The sequence below is a fragment of the Notamacropus eugenii genome, chromosome 2, assembly GCF_028372415.1.
Source record: "Notamacropus eugenii isolate mMacEug1 chromosome 2, mMacEug1.pri_v2, whole genome shotgun sequence".
Taxonomy (NCBI): domain Eukaryota; kingdom Metazoa; phylum Chordata; class Mammalia; order Diprotodontia; family Macropodidae; genus Notamacropus; species Notamacropus eugenii.
Window position 1 is genome coordinate 118702330 of NC_092873.1, and position 18791 is coordinate 118721120.

General features: G+C 39.5%; 1 protein-coding gene across 1 annotated transcript in view; it reads left to right on the forward strand.

The window, feature by feature from the left end:
- PAQR8 (progestin and adipoQ receptor family member 8) overlaps nt 1–10174 on the forward strand; it is a 44629-nt gene extending 34455 nt beyond the window's left edge. Inside the window, exon 2 of the mRNA XM_072642445.1 lies at nt 8877–10174. Within this exon, the coding sequence (XP_072498546.1) occupies nt 8927–9991 (1065 nt within the window). The 5' untranslated portion in view covers nt 8877–8926 and the 3' untranslated portion in view covers nt 9992–10174. The remainder of the gene's footprint in view (nt 1–8876) is intronic.
- The last annotated feature ends 8617 nt before the right edge of the window (nt 10175–18791 follow it).

The following is an 18791-nucleotide window of genomic DNA, read 5'->3' on the forward strand; positions in this document are numbered from 1 at the left end:
GTAGCCATGATGAAGAAAACCTTAATCTGTAATCCTGTGGCTGACACTGAGTCATTAAGAACTCCATGCAGTTGGGCAGAATGAGGCTGAGGGTTCTCCAGCTACCTTCCTTTCCATGTGGTTGCCAGACAGTAAGCATTCTTCATCCACTTAGTCTTTCCTGTGTGGATAGTTAAGCTACGCTTCTTTTGAGTGATTATGAACTTTATCCAAGGGATCCCTTGGTGTTCTAGGGTTTGATTCAAATAAGCACAGTGCCATCTGTCATGTATAGTGATGTATTTATATATATTACATGCACAAAGTAGGACATCTTTTATAAAATTAAATTTTCCCCCAATAACATGTAAAAACAATTTCTTTCAGTTTTTTTTAAGTTTTGAGTTCCAAATTCAATCCTTTTCTCCCTTCTCTCCATTCTTCCTGAGAAAGTAAATAATCCGATATAGGTTATACATGTGCAATCATGTAAAAAACATTTCCATATTACTCATTTTGTACAAGAAGACTTGAACAAAAAAGAAAAAAGTGAAAAATAGTCTGCTTCAGTCTGTATTCAGATAACATCACTTTTTTCTCTGAAAGTAAAAATAACATTTTTAATCAGGAGTCCTTTGGGATTATCTTAGATCATTATATTGCTGAGAATAGGCAAGTCATTCACACTTCTTCTTTGTCCAATATTGTTATTACTGTTTATAATGTTCTCCTGGTTCTGCTCTATCCACTTTGTATCAGTTCGTGCCTTTCCAAGTTTTTCTGAAATCATTCTGCTTGTCATTTCTTATAGCACAGTAATATTCCATTATAATCATATGCTACAACTTGTTCAGCCATTTCCTATTCAGGGGATGATAGGCATCCCCTAAATTTCCAAACCGTTGTTACTCAAAAATAACTGCTATAAATATGTTTGTGCAAATAGGTATTTTTCCCATTTTAAAAAATCTCTTTGGGGTATAGACTTAGTAGTAGTATTGCTGGTTCAAAGCAATATAGTTTTATAGCCCTTTGGGCATAGTTCCAAATTGCTCTCCAGAGTGGCTGGATCAGTTTACAACTCTACCAACAGTGCATTAGTGGCAGGACATGTTTTTAATGCTCACTTTTCAAGGAGAAGGCAAATAATCTCTTTACAGACTAATGAAACGTGTCACACTTTTAATGTTGGGGAAAATATAATTTGGCATATGGCATATTCTAATTCTTTTAAAGGGGTTAGCTCTTTGAGAACATAAATTGGAGAGTGGTTGCTGTTCTGCTTTGGTAGAGAGTTCCCTATATAGGTCTAATTTTAAAAATCAAAAATATTTCCAATTCATGTAAATATATGATCTGTGTTATAAGCTAGTGCTGTGAAACTCAAATATATGTGGTGGCCATTAAACTGTATATAAGGATCCCTGTGGCCTGCATATTAGTTTTAGAAATGTAATGTAATTTAAAAATGTAATATTACTTATACTTTATTATTTTTTATTTATTTGATTAAACATTTCCCAATTACATTTTATTCTGATTTGGGCCTTACTCTCACTGTTTGAGTCCTCTTTAAGTAATTTTTTTTTTTTTTTGTGGCAGGACTTGAAGTGAAGAGACCTGGGCTCAAATCCTGGCTCTGACACGTAGAAAACGTGTGATCCCTTTGCTAGATTATATAAGTACTCAATGCCTTGATTCCCTCATCTGTAAAAGCAGGGGTGTATGTGTGTGATTGCCAGCGACAGCATGCAGTTGCTGTAAAGAAAGTACTTTGCAAACTTGCTATACAAAATATGAATTATTTATTTAAAAGTCATGTATTAAACAATGATTACAGTTAACTATGCAGAGTCACACAGGGGCAGGTATGGCTGGAAAGATCCATGTGGGTCCAACCCTCCTTTCCATTGACCAATGGCTATAATGAGAAGCCTGGTTGCTATTTGCAGCTCCACCTCTGACCCCTTCCTGGGCAGCCCAAAGGCTTTGTCCTAAAAGAGAAATCCTTTTCCTTATCATCCGTTACCAATTTGGCATTGTAAATGCTGTACTTCACCAGTCATCTCTGATTATGCAGGCTTGCCTGAAGCTGCACTTTAGGGAGTCCTTGAAGTGTATCATCCACTCTTCCTGCTGGTGATTGACCCACTTTCACGTGTAGCAGCAACTGTCTGGCTCTGTGTGCATATGTGTGTGTGTGAGAGCAGCAGTTCAGGGCTTGTACTCTAGAAGGCTGCATCACAGGACTTGGTTCTTGGTGTTAAAGGTGGCATTGAGGAACCAGACACATGGAATTCTACAGTGGGAGGGGATTGTAGAGATCACCTTGTCTGATCAGATGGCATATTCTCAACCCTCATTCTTCTTACATCTTTCTGTTGCGTTTGACACTTGATCACCTCCTTTTTCCGCCTGGGTTTTTGTGCCAGTGTTCTCCTTGGTTGACTGCCTACAGTTTTGGCTGCTCCTTCTGAATCAACTTTGCTGGATCTTCATTCCTGTCCCAACATGATTATTCTCCATGAGATTTTTTTAGTCTATACTGTCTTGATGATCTCATTAGCTCCCATGGGTTCTGTTATTATATCTTTGTAGATAACCCTACAGATCTCCTTCCTCACTTAATGCCATCTCTTATCTTGGCCCCTTGGAAGGCTCCTCACTCTTTCCTATGTACATGTTGCTTCATCCTTGAAGACCCAGCTCCAATCTATAGCACCTGTACTGGTACCACAGAATTTAGCACATAATTTTATTCTCTCATTTGTTGTGTAAGTGCCATCTCTTCAGTTAGATTATAAGTTCTTTGAAGTAATGCAAGCCCACATTAAGCTTGGAATAAAAGCTTCTTGATTGTTTGAAGCTATTAACATGTAATATTCCTAACTGTGCTGTACTTAACTATAGAGAGAAGCAGAGGATGATTTATATGAAATCCTACAAAGTTAAGTAAGCAGAACCGAGAAAACAATATATGCAGTGACTACAACAATGGAAATACAACACCCACAAAATTAGAACTGAATGCTGCGCAATTATAATGATCAGTTTTGTTTATCCCCAGCAAAAAAGATGGGAATCCCTCTCTTTTTTTGTGGAGCAAGGAATTATGGGCATGGAGTACTGCATATAATGTCAGATATGGATGGTATATTGGTTAGTTTTACTAAAATGTTTTCATTTAGTTTTGCTAAAATGTTCTTTTCCTCTTCAAAAAAATTAAAATCTTTATTATAAGAGATTACTTTCTGGGAAGGAAAGGGCAGAACAGTGTATTGAGAAATGAAGGTAATAGAAAAATTAAAGATATCAATAAAAATTTTTAAACTTGATAGTATAGTTTAGGGGGAAAAAAAGTGTAGTATTTCCAGTTCACATTAGAATATAGATTCCATTTTTCCAAAGAGAAAACAATACTGCTTTTTAGCATAAAATGCATCAACCCAGCTGAGTAGGTTAAACTTTTTATGGGTTTTCTCATATAAAGGCAGTGCTATTCTAAAGTAATATTAGGATAATATGTCATGAGAGTTGTGATGCCTTTGATAGGAAGGGGAATAATTTGGAGAAGTGTACAAAGAAATATTACCCTTCAATCAAGTAATAATAATTATTACGTACCTACTATGTGTCAGGTACTATGCTAAGTGCTAGGATTTCAGAAGGGGCAAAGGACAGGCCCTGCCCTCAAGGAGCTCACAATCACATGGGGGAGACAGCATGCACACAAAGCAAGCCATATATAGAATAAAAGGGAAATAATTAGCAGAAGGGAGATCACTAGAATTGAGAGGTTGGGAAAGGTTTCTGGTAATAGATGGGATTTTAGTTGGGACTTAAGGGAAGCCTTGGGGGTCTGTCCTGGCCTAATTGCCGTGGGCTGCCCAGGTCATCTTACCTATCTCCAGGTCTTTGGTGGCCACCTGGATAAACGAGTGAGAGAAGAGACCTCCAGAGTCAAACAGAAGTGTAGGCTTTATTCGGGATCTTAGCTACATATAAGTATGCAGGACAAGTTCTTCCCGAGGAGAAGGAACCACACCCTCTCAGTATGCAGGGCTAGTGCTCCCCGAGGGAGCCCCCTTCTCCCTCCTGAGGAGCAAGGAAAAGGAAAAAGGAACCCTCAGGCTTTCCTGTCCCCTTTTAAGCTCTCCCAGCCGCATAGTTCCCTCGTGGACACCGTGCATGCTCTCAGCCCCTAGCTAATCAACAACAGGTGTACTCAGACCACAGTCCAATCTCAAGGGTGGGATGCTCTCCCCAGCAAGTTTCCACTGAGAAGAGGTGGAAAAACGAGATAGCTCGCGTCTCACTCCTCAATTCCCAGCTGTTCCCTGGGGGGCCTCGTGACAGCTTGGCGGTTTCAAGAGCCCTCACCTTTACCTGACCCGAGACCATTCACATGAGAACCAAGCTTACACCCCAACAGGGGTTAGTAGGCAGAGTTGAGGGAGAGTATTACATGCATGGAGGATGGCTAAAAAAAGGCCAGAGTAAGAGATGGAGTGTCTTGTGAGACAGAAGGCCAGTGTCACTGGGTCAAAGGATACTTGTTGGAGAGTAAAGTGTAAGAAGACTGGAAAGATAGGAGGGGACTAGGTTAGAAAAGACTTTTTGAATATTTTGTATATAGTCTTGGAGGCAATGGGAGCCAATGGAGTTTATTGAATAGGGAGAGTGATGTGGTCAGACCTGTGCTTTTGGGAAATCACTTTGGTGGCTGAATGAAGGATAAATTAAAGTGGGAAGAGACTTGAGCCAGGCAAACCCTCTGATGGGCAAGAGTTCAGGCATGAGGTAATGAGGGCCTGTACCAGAATGTGGCTATGTCAGAGGAGAGAAAGGGGTGCATTCAAGAGATGTTGCAAAGGTAAAACTGACAAGCCTTGCACTAGCCTATACTATGGGGGAGGGGCTGAGAGAAAGGTAGTCACTCACAAGTAGTCATACAGAAAATGCTGTTACGTGTGTTTCAGTGTTTGACTGGAGGTAAATGACCTATTCCAAACAGATTTAAATTTTATAGAGCAAAATAGATTATTTAAAATTTTATTGATCTTTTTTCACATCACATTTATTCCCAATATATAATTTCCCTACTCACTCATACTGAAAAAATAAAGCAGAAAGAGAGAGGAAAAGTAGTTCTATCTAACCCACACATCAGCAGGGTGTGAGAGCATGTGCAGTGTTCCATGTCCGCAGGTGTGTAACTCAAGGAGCTATGATCTAAGACCATTGAAACGTCTCTCTGTAAGCATTTCTAACTCCCCTGACATCATTGAAATGGGCCTGGCTACTCCAAAGATGTAGTTCCATTTTTCCCAGCTTCAGCTACAGCTGGATCCTCCAGCAGTAATGACCACTCCATGAAGAAAATGGGGTGTGAATTGGGCCATAGAGAGAGTACAGAAAAACCCCTGCCAGGTGACAAAATTTTCAAACTACTGGGTTCCCAGAGAGAAACCCATGTCTTTTTCAATACGGGAAGATGTGAGAGGACTGAAGACTGCAGAGGAGACTTGGCATCATTATGCACGCATCTCCCAGGCAGTTGTGGTTGGTTTCCAGGGAGTGTTGAGTTGTATGAAATCCTCCTGCGGAGTGTCAGGTTACAGTGTCAGTCTGTTTTGCTGAATAATGTGATAGCAGAGAAGCAGAGGCCACTATTATGCATTTTAAAAGAGATCTTAGAAAGAGGAGGAACCCTTTGCAAGAGAAAGAACCTTTTTAACTTCTAGTTTTTTATCTAGGCTTTTTTTTCCCTTGAAATTTGAAATTATTTCCCATACGTATGCCCCAATTATCCCTCTGTTCCCAAGTTCTATTTCCCTTCTCCAAAGGGAAAGTAAAAACAATAGGAATAAAGATCTGATTCTGAGATGAAAAAGATTTCTTGAGGGGGAAACTTCAAGGAGAAATGAGGGATATAATTATGATGAATGGGGAGTACTGGTACCTGAGTTGAAATAGTACTGATTCTGGGTCGGAGGATCTGGAATCAGATCCTACGTCTGATGATGGATTACTAAATGTGTTTCCTTGAGTAAATTTCCTGGACCCTCAAGTTTGCTTCTCTGTAAAATCAGAGGGTTAGATTAGATTAACTTCAAGGGTCTTTCGAGCTCTACATCTGTGATCCTCCTACTAGAGAGAGTCTTATAGGTTGTGACATTCAATGCTTCCCCATGTGAATTTAGAATTTGCTGCATCTCCCCAGTTGATAAATGGTCAAAGGATATGAACAGGGAGTTTTCAGAGGAAGAAATTAAAGCCATCTATAGTCATATGAAAAAAAAAATGCTCCAAACCACTACTAATTACAGAGATGCAAATCAATACCACACTGAGGTACCACATCACACTTCTCAGATTGGCTAACATGACAAAACAGGAAAATGATAAATGTTGGAGAGGATGTGGGAGAGTTGGAACACTAATACATTGTTGGTGGAGCTGGGAGCTCTCCATTTTGGAGAGCAATTTGGAACCATGCCCAAAGGGCTATAAAAATGTGCATACTTTTTGATCCAGCAATACACTTCTAGGACTGTATCCCTAAGAGATCATAAAAATGGGAAAGGGTCCCACATGTACAAAAATATTTATAGCAGCTCTTTTTGTGGTGGCCAAGAACTGAGTATTAAGGGGATGCCTATCGATTGAGAAATGACTAAACAGGTTATGGTATATCGATATAATAGAATACTATTGGGCTGTAAGAAATGGCAAACAGGTGGACTTCAGAAAAACCTGGAAAGACTTACATGAGCTTATGCTGGGTCAAGTGAGCAGAACCAGGAGAACATTACACATAGTAACAGATACAACATGCATGGACTGATTTTGATAGACTTGGCCCTTCTTAGCAATGCTACGACCTAAACCATTTCCAAAAGGACTCATGATGCACAATGCCATCCAATCCAGAGAAAGAACTTTGGAGTCAGAACACAGAATGAAGCAGATTGTTTTCTCTTTTGTTATGTTTTGTTTTTCTCATGATTTATCTCATTCATTATAATTTTTCTATGCAAGGAAGTAACGTGAAAATGTGTTTAATATTAATGTATGTGCAGAGCCCATATAAGAAAGAAGGAGTGAGGGAGGGGGAGAAAATTTAAAACTGTGAATGTTGAAAACTGAAAACAAATAAATCAGTAAATTTGGGGGGGAGGGAAAAAAAGAATTTGCTGCATCATTTAACTTAATTGATACTGTGTTTTAGCAGATTTGTAGAGGTATAGCCAAAAGGAACACTTCGTCTTTTAATGCTGATGAAATAGTAAAGGTTTTTGGCTAAGAGTATGCAGGGATCCCTTCTTCCATCCTTCCTGTTTCCTTACTGATTCAGTGTGGAGCAATAGCTAGTAGGTGATACAGTGTATGGAATATTGGGCCTGGGATTGGGAAAACCTGGGTTTAAATCTGGTTTTGGACACTTGATAGCTGTGTGGCCTTGGGCAAGTCATTTAACCTGTAAGTGATGGTTATAGCCAAACATTTTGCCAAATGGCCAACCATATTCATCTGAGTGATTTAGAGATTATGTGTCTAGGAAGCAAGCATGGTGTAATTGAAAAGGCATTGGATTGGGAACCAGGATGCTTGCTTTCTAGTTCAGGTTCTGTCATCATCTTATATGGGACCTTAGAAGTCATCTGGTCCAGTCTTTTCATTGTACAGATGGAAAAATGAGGCCTAAACAAGTGAAATCACTTTCCCAAGGTCTATGGGTAGTAAGTCAAGAAGCTGGTATTCAAACCCTATTCTTCTGATTTCTAGTTCTAGATAAGCATCTGCTGTACAGAAATGAGATTGGACTAAGTGATTACTAAGTGCCTTCTAGCTATGATGTTCTATAGTTCCCCAGGTGAGTTTAGGACTGAGATCTTAGCCTTAGAGCTGAGCCTTGATTTCCTCACAGGTAAATTAAAGGTAATGATATTAGTATGACCATAAGTTCAGATTCAGTCATCTACTGTGTGGAGTTCTTTTAAAACTGCCAATCATCAAGGCACAGTAAAAGACTCTTGTCCTTAAGCTTTTTTTAAAATTAGAATCAGGATAGCCCTTTTGCCCATTTCAGATGATCATTAAAATATTTTTCCTTACTAAAATTGTACCAAGTACTGACCATGCTATTGCCAATTTAAGTGTATAGTTTGCCTGTATTTGGGGGGCCTTGATCCTTTTTTTATATATCAAGTCTTCAAGTTCCCTGAGACATTAGCTCTGGGAAGTGATTTAGGTTGTCCCTAATATCTTGAGGACAATAACTGCTTGCACATAGTAGGTACTTTATGAATTCTTGTTGGTTTTGTGATCATTTCTGATACTGAATGTCACTGTTGATCCTAGTAATGTCAGTAAGATGATTATCCTATATTTCTGTAATATGGAGTCACATCATGGATAGAGTGCTACATTTAAAGCCAAAAACAATAGATTCAAACCTTGACTCTAATTCTTAACTGGGGTAGCTAGGTGACACAGTGGATAGCATGCCAGGCCTGGAGTTATGAAGGCTTGAGTTCAAATTAGCCTCAGTTACTCACTAGCTGTGTGACCCTAGGCAAGTCACTTAACCTCTATTTGTCTTAATCCACTGGAGAAGGAAATGACAAATCACTCTAATAACTTTGCCAAGAAAATCCCACTTGGGATTTTCCCATTTGGGAAAGAGTCAGACAGGACTAAACAACGTAAAAATGTTAGCTGTTACAGTTTTGTCTCTTTTTATATATCCAACCCTTAGCACAGTATCTGGCACGTAGTAGATGCTTAATAAATGTTCATTGATTGATTGATTGCTAGACTAGAAAATACCTGTAGTTTCTTCCCTATTATATATGAGTCTTTGGCAGCATTTAAAAAGATTTTTTTTCTTCTAGGTTAAAGACTCCTGGGCCTGCTATATAAAGAAGCCCTAGTTACAGCAACCATGACAACTGCCATCTTGGAGCGTCTCAGCACACTCTCTGTCAGTGGACAACAGCTTCGACGCCTGCCTAAACTCCTGGAGGATGGCCTTCCCAAGATGCCTTGCACCGTCCCAGAAACTGATGTGCCCCAGCTCTTCCGAGAGCCTTACATCCACACTGGCTACCGCCCCACAGGCCATGAGTGGCGTTACTATTTCTTCAGCCTCTTTCAGAAACACAACGAGGTGGTTAATGTCTGGACCCACTTGCTGGCTGCTCTGGCTGTCCTCCTGAGATTCCAGGCCTTTGCAGAGGCAGAAGCCCTGCCGTGGACCTCAGTGCATTCCCTGCCTTTGCTTCTCTTTATCTTGTCCTCCATCACATACCTCACCTGCAGCCTCCTGGCCCACCTACTACAGTCCAAATCAGAGCTGTCCCACTACACCTTCTATTTTGTGGATTACGTTGGGGTGAGCGTCTACCAGTATGGCAGTGCCCTAGCTCACTTCTTCTATAGTTCTGACCCAGCCTGGTATGAGCGGTTCTGGCTTTTCTTCCTGCCAGCAGCTGCTTTCTGCGGCTGGTTGTCTTGTGCTGGTTGCTGCTATGCCAAGTACCGTTACAGGAGGCCTTACCCAGTCATGAGGAAGATCTGCCAAGTGGTCCCAGCGGGGCTGGCCTTCATTCTGGACATCAGTCCCGTGGCTCATCGAGTGGCACTGTGCCACCTGTCTGGCTGTCAGGAACAGGCTGCGTGGTACCACACCCTGCAGATTTTCTTTTTTTTGGTCAGTGCCTATTTCTTCTCTTGTCCAGTCCCAGAGAAGTATTTCCCAGGGTCCTGCGACATCGTAGGTCATGGGCACCAGATCTTCCATGCCTTCCTGTCGGTCTGCACCCTCTCCCAACTGGAGGCCATTCTTCTGGATTATAAAGGACGACAGGATATCTTTCTGCAGCGTCATAGCCCCCTGTCTGTCTATTTGGCCTGCCTCTCGTTCTTCATCTTGGCTGCCTGTAGTGGTACAACAGCAGCCCTCCTAAGGCGCAAGATCAAGGCTGAACTGACCAAGAAGGATTTCTGAGGGGGGCAAGTTGGGTGTTATATGGTTTCTTGGGAATTTACTTGGAAAAAAAAAACTCTAGAAAGCATGGGAAGAAAAGATTGGTTTTTTTTTAAAGAGCTGTACTTTAAATTAAAATTTATTTCTGAGTATGAGTATATGTCTATAGCAATTGGAAAGTATAAAAGTCTTTTCTTATTTTAATGATGGGAATCCTTCTTTTCCTTCAGCAATACTTCTTCAGATAGCACAGACTAAATTTCATTATGACCAAATCAAGGAGAACCCAGATTGACTGGTCCTAAGTGGGCAGAATTCCAGCCAGTCTCCTAAGACTAGTAGCCCTCAGGATGAGAGGGATTTAATATTGAATGGGATAAAATATGGAGCAAAACATTTTTGGAACAACAGCCCAATTATGTTGTTGTCTAAAGGGTGGGATGATCTCAGAACCCTTTTCAACTGAATTTAGAGAGTGAAGGGTCCAGAAATCAGTGCTCAAAATCCACAAACATATTGAATCATTTGGTTCCTCTGATCTTTCTTTCCTTTTCTCTCCTCACCTGAAATATAGGCCCCTCTCTCAGGATGAATGTCAACTGCGTGGGGCCAGGCTATTTACCCAGTTCTGAAGTGTATATGGTGACAGAAAAGATTATATATCAGTTATATTTTCCCAAAGTGGGGTCTGCAGAGACATTCAGAAAACCATGTATTCTGATACTCGTTCAGCCTCAGTGAAATGCTAAGAGTGTCTTGCTTTCCAGAATGTATTTTGATGGGCACTGTTCTTTTGCATTCCAAGTTACTTTGGAGATATCCTAGCTGCCTTTAGGGCTAGGGAACACTATGGGTTGAGGTTGGAATCTGCTCTACTCTTTAATGAGCCAGATTTCTGGCCTGTAGGAGGGTGAACTGTTTCCAGGTATCCTTTTCAGGGTTTTTCATTGATTTGGAGAATACTTGGGATCCTCACTAGACATTATTTCCCCTATCTCCTCAGCTGCTCAAGGAGATCATCCCCGTCCCTTGAGGGAACCCACATAAATAGCCTAATGATTTCCAAGAGAGTAGAAGGTCTGCTTTGACCAGGAACAAATCATCCAGAATTGCTCTGGATACGCAGGAAGAGTCCATGTATTATTCCTAGGTTTGAACGCATGTGGGCTTTATTCCCCATAAAGACCGTGTTTACGCTAGAATTGGACTGCAGTTTGGAGCACTGCCTCCTATGGTATGTGTCAGGACAGGCAACACTCACTAAGAACTTCACACGATCCAGAGGAACTTGAATCTCTCAAACAGCCATGAAATCCTTCCTTTTTGAAGGAAATTCTCCTTTATTCTCTATCAATTGTCAAGCTTAATGATGAGTCAGGCTTGCCTCCTCCCAGAACAGTATTTAAAGCCCCTGGATTCACTGAAATATATGTTTACAAGCACTAACTCTTTTTTTTATTCTTGCTCAGCCTTCAAGTCTTTGTTCTAAATTTCATTTCCTTTGCACCCAAAGATACTTGTTGAAATTTTCTTTTTTAACTATGATTTCAGTGATTCTGGGAAATTTCCTACTGAGGAAACTCCCTCTCTACTAATAAGTAACTTACCTTTTTTTTGTTTTTATTTTACTTAGAGAGTTGCCTAGTATACTTAAATGCAAAGTGATTTGGCCAAAGTCAAGCCAGTGTGTGTTGGTAGCTGGACTCAAAGCCAACCTAGCTCTATCTACTAGACCAAGCTGCCTATTGTTTGAATCTAGTGACTTATAAATTAAAATGTGTTCATTGTTTTCATTTTTGACCAGGTGGTGATTTTCCTTTTAGAGATTAAGGCAATAAGGTCAAGGAACATTTCATTCTCCCAACAAGCAAATAGAAAAGGTAGGAAAAGGCTGGGTATTTCTTTTCAACTGAAAGACCCCAAAAATGTTCACAAAAACTTCACTATTTCCTTTATTTATTAATTGATCATAAGAAATCCAGTATTTCTGTCACCTTTCATCGAACTGGATATCTCAGTGTTGAATATTAAATTCTAGAGGATTTGTGAAATAAATTTCTCATATAATATATTCAACAGCAGTGGTGTCCAGTACAAATAAAGCTAAATAAACTTGAATGAAGACTATACTGAAAGAATATGCAAACATATGGAGCAAGCTTAAATACAGCATTGCCATTTGACCCAGTAACTAGCCAGGGGTGGGGAACCTGTGGCCTCCAGGTCACAAGTGGCCTTCTAGGTCCTTAGGTGCAGCCTTTTGACTGAGTGCAGCCTTTTAACTGAGTGCAAGTTTTACAAAACAATCCTTTTTATTAAGGGAATTTATTCTGTGAAGTTGAGGGCTGCACTTGAGGACCTAGAGGGCCACAGTTTCCCCATCCCTCATACTATACATTGGTGGAAGTATTGTTGATGGCACCTTAAGAAACTTAATTTTTTAAAAGAATTAGGGTGAAGAGGATTGTCTTCTCACTGAGTCAATCCTGGTGATTGACCTGTGATTCTATTTAATACCAAAGATCTTTACACGAAGGCCAGGTGTTCACAAAAGGAAGAAGGAAGGCAAAAAGTACTGTTGAGGAGGAAAGGATATTTCAGAATATCACTGAGGTATCAACATCAAGTGCAGGAACCAGTTTAGAAAGTAGGAAGGAGGGGAGAGAGGTAAATCATTTATTAAAGGCTTATATATACTTGGCACTGTGCTAAGCAGAGGAATGCAGTTACAAGCAAGCAAGATAGTCCTTGCCCTCAAATGGGAAGACAATACATAAAGAAGGGCTGGAAAGGGCAAGGAAGGAAGTAGAGACTGCTGGGAAGTGGACCTCCTCCTAATAGGCAAGATAATGGGAAAGATTTCTCCATCAGATATCAGTGTCTGGAGTTCTGATGAAGTCCACATTTCTGGTACCCAGGAGATGGGGATAACAGATAGAACAGAGGCACCACGATGGTGGGGAAGAGATAGCAGCTTTGTTCTAGGTTCATTCAGAGTGTACCTAGATTTCTTCTATATGTTATGATACAGCTTTTTTAAGATTTCTTCCCTCATTCATGTATTCTCGCCATTCCACAGTTTTGAATCCTGTGGTCCTATGGCCTTTCTGGGGTCAATTAACTCTAAATGATTATCTTGAAAAAGAAATATAATTAAGCTAGTCTAGGTTCATCTCAGAGGTTTGAAGAGGACCAGAGCAGCAAACTATAAACATTGGATTCCAAAGAGAGTGAATTTAAGTGGACAGTAATGCACAGTTCCCATATCCCAAGACCATCAATGATAAATTTTTTTACTTATTGACTGCGATATACTTCCACCTAGTGGTGTCCTGAAAATCATTTTAAGTTCCATATTTAATCAGCTTTCTCTGTATTTGGACCCCTTCTGTTTTGTCTAGAATGATTCTGATTTCTCCATGGCTTAGGACTGGGTGGCAAAAAGATGACACAAACAGACAAGAGAAAGAGGTCTGGAGTCATTTCGGTCATGTCTGACTCTCTGTGACCCCATCTGGAGTTTTCTTGGCAAAGATCCTGGAGTGGTTTGCCATGTTCTTCTCCAGCTCATCTTACTGATGAGGAAGCTGAGGCCAACAGGGGTAAGTGTGAGTGAGGCAAATAGGTTCTCACAGCTAGTAAATATCTGAGGCCAAATTTGAACTCAAAGAATAACCACTCATGATCGGGTATGCCTCTAAAAAAAACTTACAACAGAAGGCTAGAAGATGAATGGGGACAGCTGCTACCTACCCCAAATATACTTTAAGTTGCCTTATTCTGTATGGGTGCCACCTCTTTTTTTCCTCCTAATTTTTAAAGTTCTAATCACATGCCTTTAAATTTCTTAAGCAGGAGAAAAAGAATCTAGGATTGTTTAGTCACACAGCTGTAAGAGTTTGCTAATTATCTTTAAAGAGCTCTTCCAACTATAACCCTGTGATACTAATTTTTTTATTGTTAAAAGAAATGTGAAATGCTTTCCAGACACTGGCTTTGTATGAAGTTGGAGAAAACATAACAGCTTTATGACTCTAAGAAATTCTTATTAACTGCAGGAAACAATAAGATGTACATAGAAAATAATCTGCTTTTTTTTTATCACTTCAAGTGGAGGTTTCTTTGAATGATGAAATCAGAAGTGTCTATGCAATTATCACCTTTCAGCCAAAATTCCAGCTACGTCCCACATAATTTAAAGGAGTTTGATTATACATACAAAGTATTTATTAAGGTGAAATAAATTAATTTTTTATCAATAATGGAAATGGAAGGAGAAAACTAGGATGTTTCATTTTAGAACAGGTTAGGATCAAAGCATTCACAGACAAGTAGGGGCACTGAGAAGGCTCCCAACTGGGATCCTTAACCATCTACTGATAGATGTGATTTTCCAATGAACTTTTTGATACTTTTAAAAATGTAAATTCATCTAGGAGAGCTAACATTTTAAGCCATCATGTATTCCTGAGGGCTTCAGACCCAAATTTACAAAGTATGTGTGGGCACATTACAGGCTGGGGATGAATTTGCTTCTTGTCATCAGAAGGGGATTTGGCAATAAATTGGCTAACCAATCAGTTACTTGTGTATGAGAAATAGTGCCCTCACTGCCAACTTTATTGGAACTACATCATTAAAAAATATTCCTCTCAAGTTTTCTGTTAACAGTTTGCAGGTTCCAGAGAGAAAATTTGGAACAAAAATTTTAATAAAAATGTTTAAAATTGTCCTTACATATTGGAAAAAATAAAATACTATTTAAAAAAGTTGCAAATTCCAAGCTTTAAATGTGAAGCAGGGGGTGGTGGAGCCAAGATGTCAAATTAAAAGCAAGGACTCATCCAACCTCTCCCAAATTCCCTTCCAAATAAAGCCTCAAAAAGAATTTTGGAGCAGCAGAACCGACAAAAGGACAGGGTAAAACAATTTTATAACCCAAAAGAATTTAAAGGTCTTTCTCACTGAGGTAAGAGGGGAAACACAGTCCTGAACACCCTCACCTGCAAGCCAGCAGCAAGCCTTGGGAGCAGCTGAACCTTTGGCAGCAACTTACAGAGCTCTCAGCCCATAGAAAGTGAGAAGGTCAAACAACTGGGCAGGAGGAAATTACAAGAGATCCTTAGTTGGCACTGGGTGCAATCCTCTGTTGCATTACCCATATGGGGATCCCAGTTGCAGGCCCAAAGAGGATCACAAATACACTAGAAGTCCTGGTGGCAGGGAAGTGGGACCCCTGATCACAGTTCCATGGCAGAAAACATTGCTTGTGGTTGCTCGCAGAGCAGAGCACAGGCCAAGAGAGCAGCGACCAGACCTCTCTTTAATCATACCACCTCCAAAGAACTAAAAACTTACAAATCCCCAGAACCAGCTCTGAAAACAATAAAACAAAAAACCTGAAGCTTAGGACAGTGCCGCTGTCCTCCAGGAGCAGAGCTCAACTTTAACAGAGTTAAAAGTAAAAAAATATATAGGCTGAAAAAAAAAACAACCTGACAATAGAAAGTTATTTTGGGGGCAGCTAGGTGATGTAGTGGACAAGCACTAGCCCTGGAGTCAGGAGGACTCGAGTTCAAATCCACCTTCAGACACTTGATCTTTACTTGCTGTGTAACGCTGGGCAAGTCACTTAACCCTGACTGCCTCACCAGAAAAAAAAGTGACAAGGAAGATCAAAATCAAAAGAGGACAATAGCGTCAACCGGGCTACATACAAAGCCTCAAAGAAAAAAGTGAATTGGTCTCAGGCCCAAAAAGATTTACTGGAAGAACTGAAAAAAGATTTTTAAAATCAAATAAGAGATGTAGAGAAAAATTGGGATAAAGAAACAAGAGTGATAGAGAATCATGAAAAAAGTCAACAGCTTAGGGAAGGAAGCATTAAAAAAATGGAAAAAGATATACAAAGATTCACTGAAGAAAACAACTTAAAAAGTTGAATTGGCCAAATGGAAAAGAAGGTACAAAAACTTACTGAAGAAAAGAATTCTTTATAATTGAGTAAGTGGAAAAGGAGGTACAAAAACTCGCTGAAGAAAATAGTTCCTTAAAAATTACAATTGGGCTGGTGAAAGCTAATGAAGCATAAAGAAAAAAAAAACAAAGGTGAAGCAAAAGAATGCTGGAGTTGAAGTCAGAGGATCTTGGTTCAAATTCTGACTCAACCACTAGCTGTGTGACCTTGGAAATATCACAATCTACCAGTTGTTTCCTCAGCTATAAAATGAAAGGGAAGGATGGATGACCCCTCTTTTCTAGCTCTAAATCTATACTCCTATGATTCTGTGACCCGTGTTTCCTTATCTGTGAAGAGGTTGGGCTACATAGCCTTCAGTTCTAACTCTGCGATCCTATTAAATGAAATCATTTCCACAACTTCATCTTGCCTTATTTGGCTATCTAAATAAAACAAATGGTTTCAAGTTTAGATTCTTTGGGTGCAGCGCTTGCAATTTCACCTAGTTCCCCTAGATGGCGCCCTTTGCATAGAAAATCCTCTCCAATAACTCTATCAGGTCAGTGTTTCCTTTGACAATTCTGTCCAGACATTGAATTGATCAATAAACAAGCATTTATTTAGCGCTGGCTGTGTACCAGGCATTGTAGCAGGCACTGGGGATACAAATACAAAAAAAAAACAGTCCTGGAATTCTGTTTGTGCACATGTACTTACGTGAATAACTTATTAAAGAAAATGGCTTTGGTATTTTTTTCCTGCATCAACAATTTAAAGTCATTTTTACCTATTCCACAATTTGAGTTGGTTTTCTTTCATCATAGAAGTCATTCATTAAACAATGATTTATTGAGCATGTATTATGTGCAAAGGTTAGGTACTGCTGAGACAAAGATACATGAAAAAGTCCTTTCCCTCAAGTAGTTTACATCTTATTGGGAGTCAGGGGTGGGAGTAGTTAGAGCTCAATTTGCAGCCATTCAGAAATGGGAGATAAAAATATGATCAGAAGGATGGGACTCAGTTTTTTCCTCCCTTTAATCTACTTGCTAATAAGAAATTGATTTTTGTTAAAGAAATAAATGGATGTTAATAAGAATCTCTAAGAGAACCAGAAAAATAATGGTCTTGAGATCTTGCCCTCAGTATTGGAAATAACCATATGTTTAATCTAGAAAGGAATAAACTTAGGGATGGAGGAGAATATGCTAGCCATATTCAAGTGTTTGAATGGTATCATAGGGAAGAGAGGGCTTATATTTGTTCAACTTGGCTCTAAAAAGCAGTGCTAGAAACAATGGTCACAAGTTAAAAAAAGGCAGATTCTATCTTGGTAAAAGCAAAACTTCCTCACAGTTCATACTATTCTAAAGTAGAATAGACTATTTTGATAGGATTCCTTTTTTCTATTTAATAGAATATTTTAATAGGATTCCTCCTCACTAGAAGTCTTTGGACTTCTTATACAAGTCTTCTAATTCCAAAACTGGCAGTCTTACCTTGCTTCCTTTCTCACCTTCTTCAATAATCAAGGGAGGCTCATTTTTTTATGGCAAACTGGAAGAGAACTAGTCTTTAGTTTATGTACTTCAAAAAATCTATGATCTTATCAGCATGGGTATTTCTTATGGTAGAATGGATCATAATCCATCTCTGCCTTCTCATTGACCTTCTGTAAAGGATATCAACCCAATCTGCCATAGTGGTGAAAGCATTGGACTCAGAGTCAGATAACACTAGCTACGTGAAAGTAGTTTCACCTCTCTGGGCCTCAGATTCCTCATTTCTCCTCTGTAAAATGATAGGACCCAAGGACTGTTAAGGTCTCTCCCAGCTGTGAATCTATGAATCTCCTACAGCAGATCCACCCAGAGACCTGGAAGTCTGCCTTGAGCTCACTTAATCATTCTGTAGGTATTCAGGTGATACTCAAGCTATCTCTGTAATCCCTAATTCTGGCTGTTTGACCTCCTTTCCAAGCATTAATGTCATAAGACATATCCCTGACACTATTTCTACAGTGCCAGTGGTTATTGGTACTATGTTCCAGCCCAATTAAGCTTTTATAGTCAGCTCTAATCGTAGTTCTTCAGTGATTATGGTGTTATGCAATTCACAATATCACACACAAAAAATAAGTTTATAGATTAATGTGGTGTAAAACAACATGAATTCACTTTGCAGTATCTGGAAGGAATTTTCAGAAGTCTCTAGGACAGCAAGATATTTATATCTAAAGGGCTTCATTACATAGATAGAAAAACTGATTCCATGAGTTGAGTAAGTTGCAGAGGGGTTGTTCATTCAGGTATGGGTATTAAGACTTCTGAGGTCTTCTCCAATTCACAGATTATCTGAATATGAAACTTTTATTTAGGATCTAGAAAATGTAATCATTAAGTGATTATTATAGAAGTAAAAATGCAAAGCTTTCTATTCAAGTTATAGGCAAATAAGAATAGTTAAATGAAATTTAACTTACTAGTGAGAGAAATGATTTTTAATAACCAATGATTTGGGGAGATTCAGAGTTATCCCTGTTTTCTAAAGCCCTGACTTTAAAATTTCAGTCTCTTGAAGGACGTTACTGATCATGAGATTGAACTAACTTTCTTGTTCTGAGTCCATCCAGGTGGGGAAGCCATAGTACTCTACTCAGGTTTGGGTGGGGATAAATTCTTTGAATAAATTGCCCAAGGCTGGGGGGTAACTTAAGAAGTAAATGACATAAAGTTCAGGTCAAGCTCCTCATTGTAATATTCATTCTCTCATTAATTGTTAACTAATCAAAGTTGATTGCCACCTTCTAGAACACCCCTCTTCCAATGGGCATATAAGCCTCACTGAGGCTGCCACCATGAC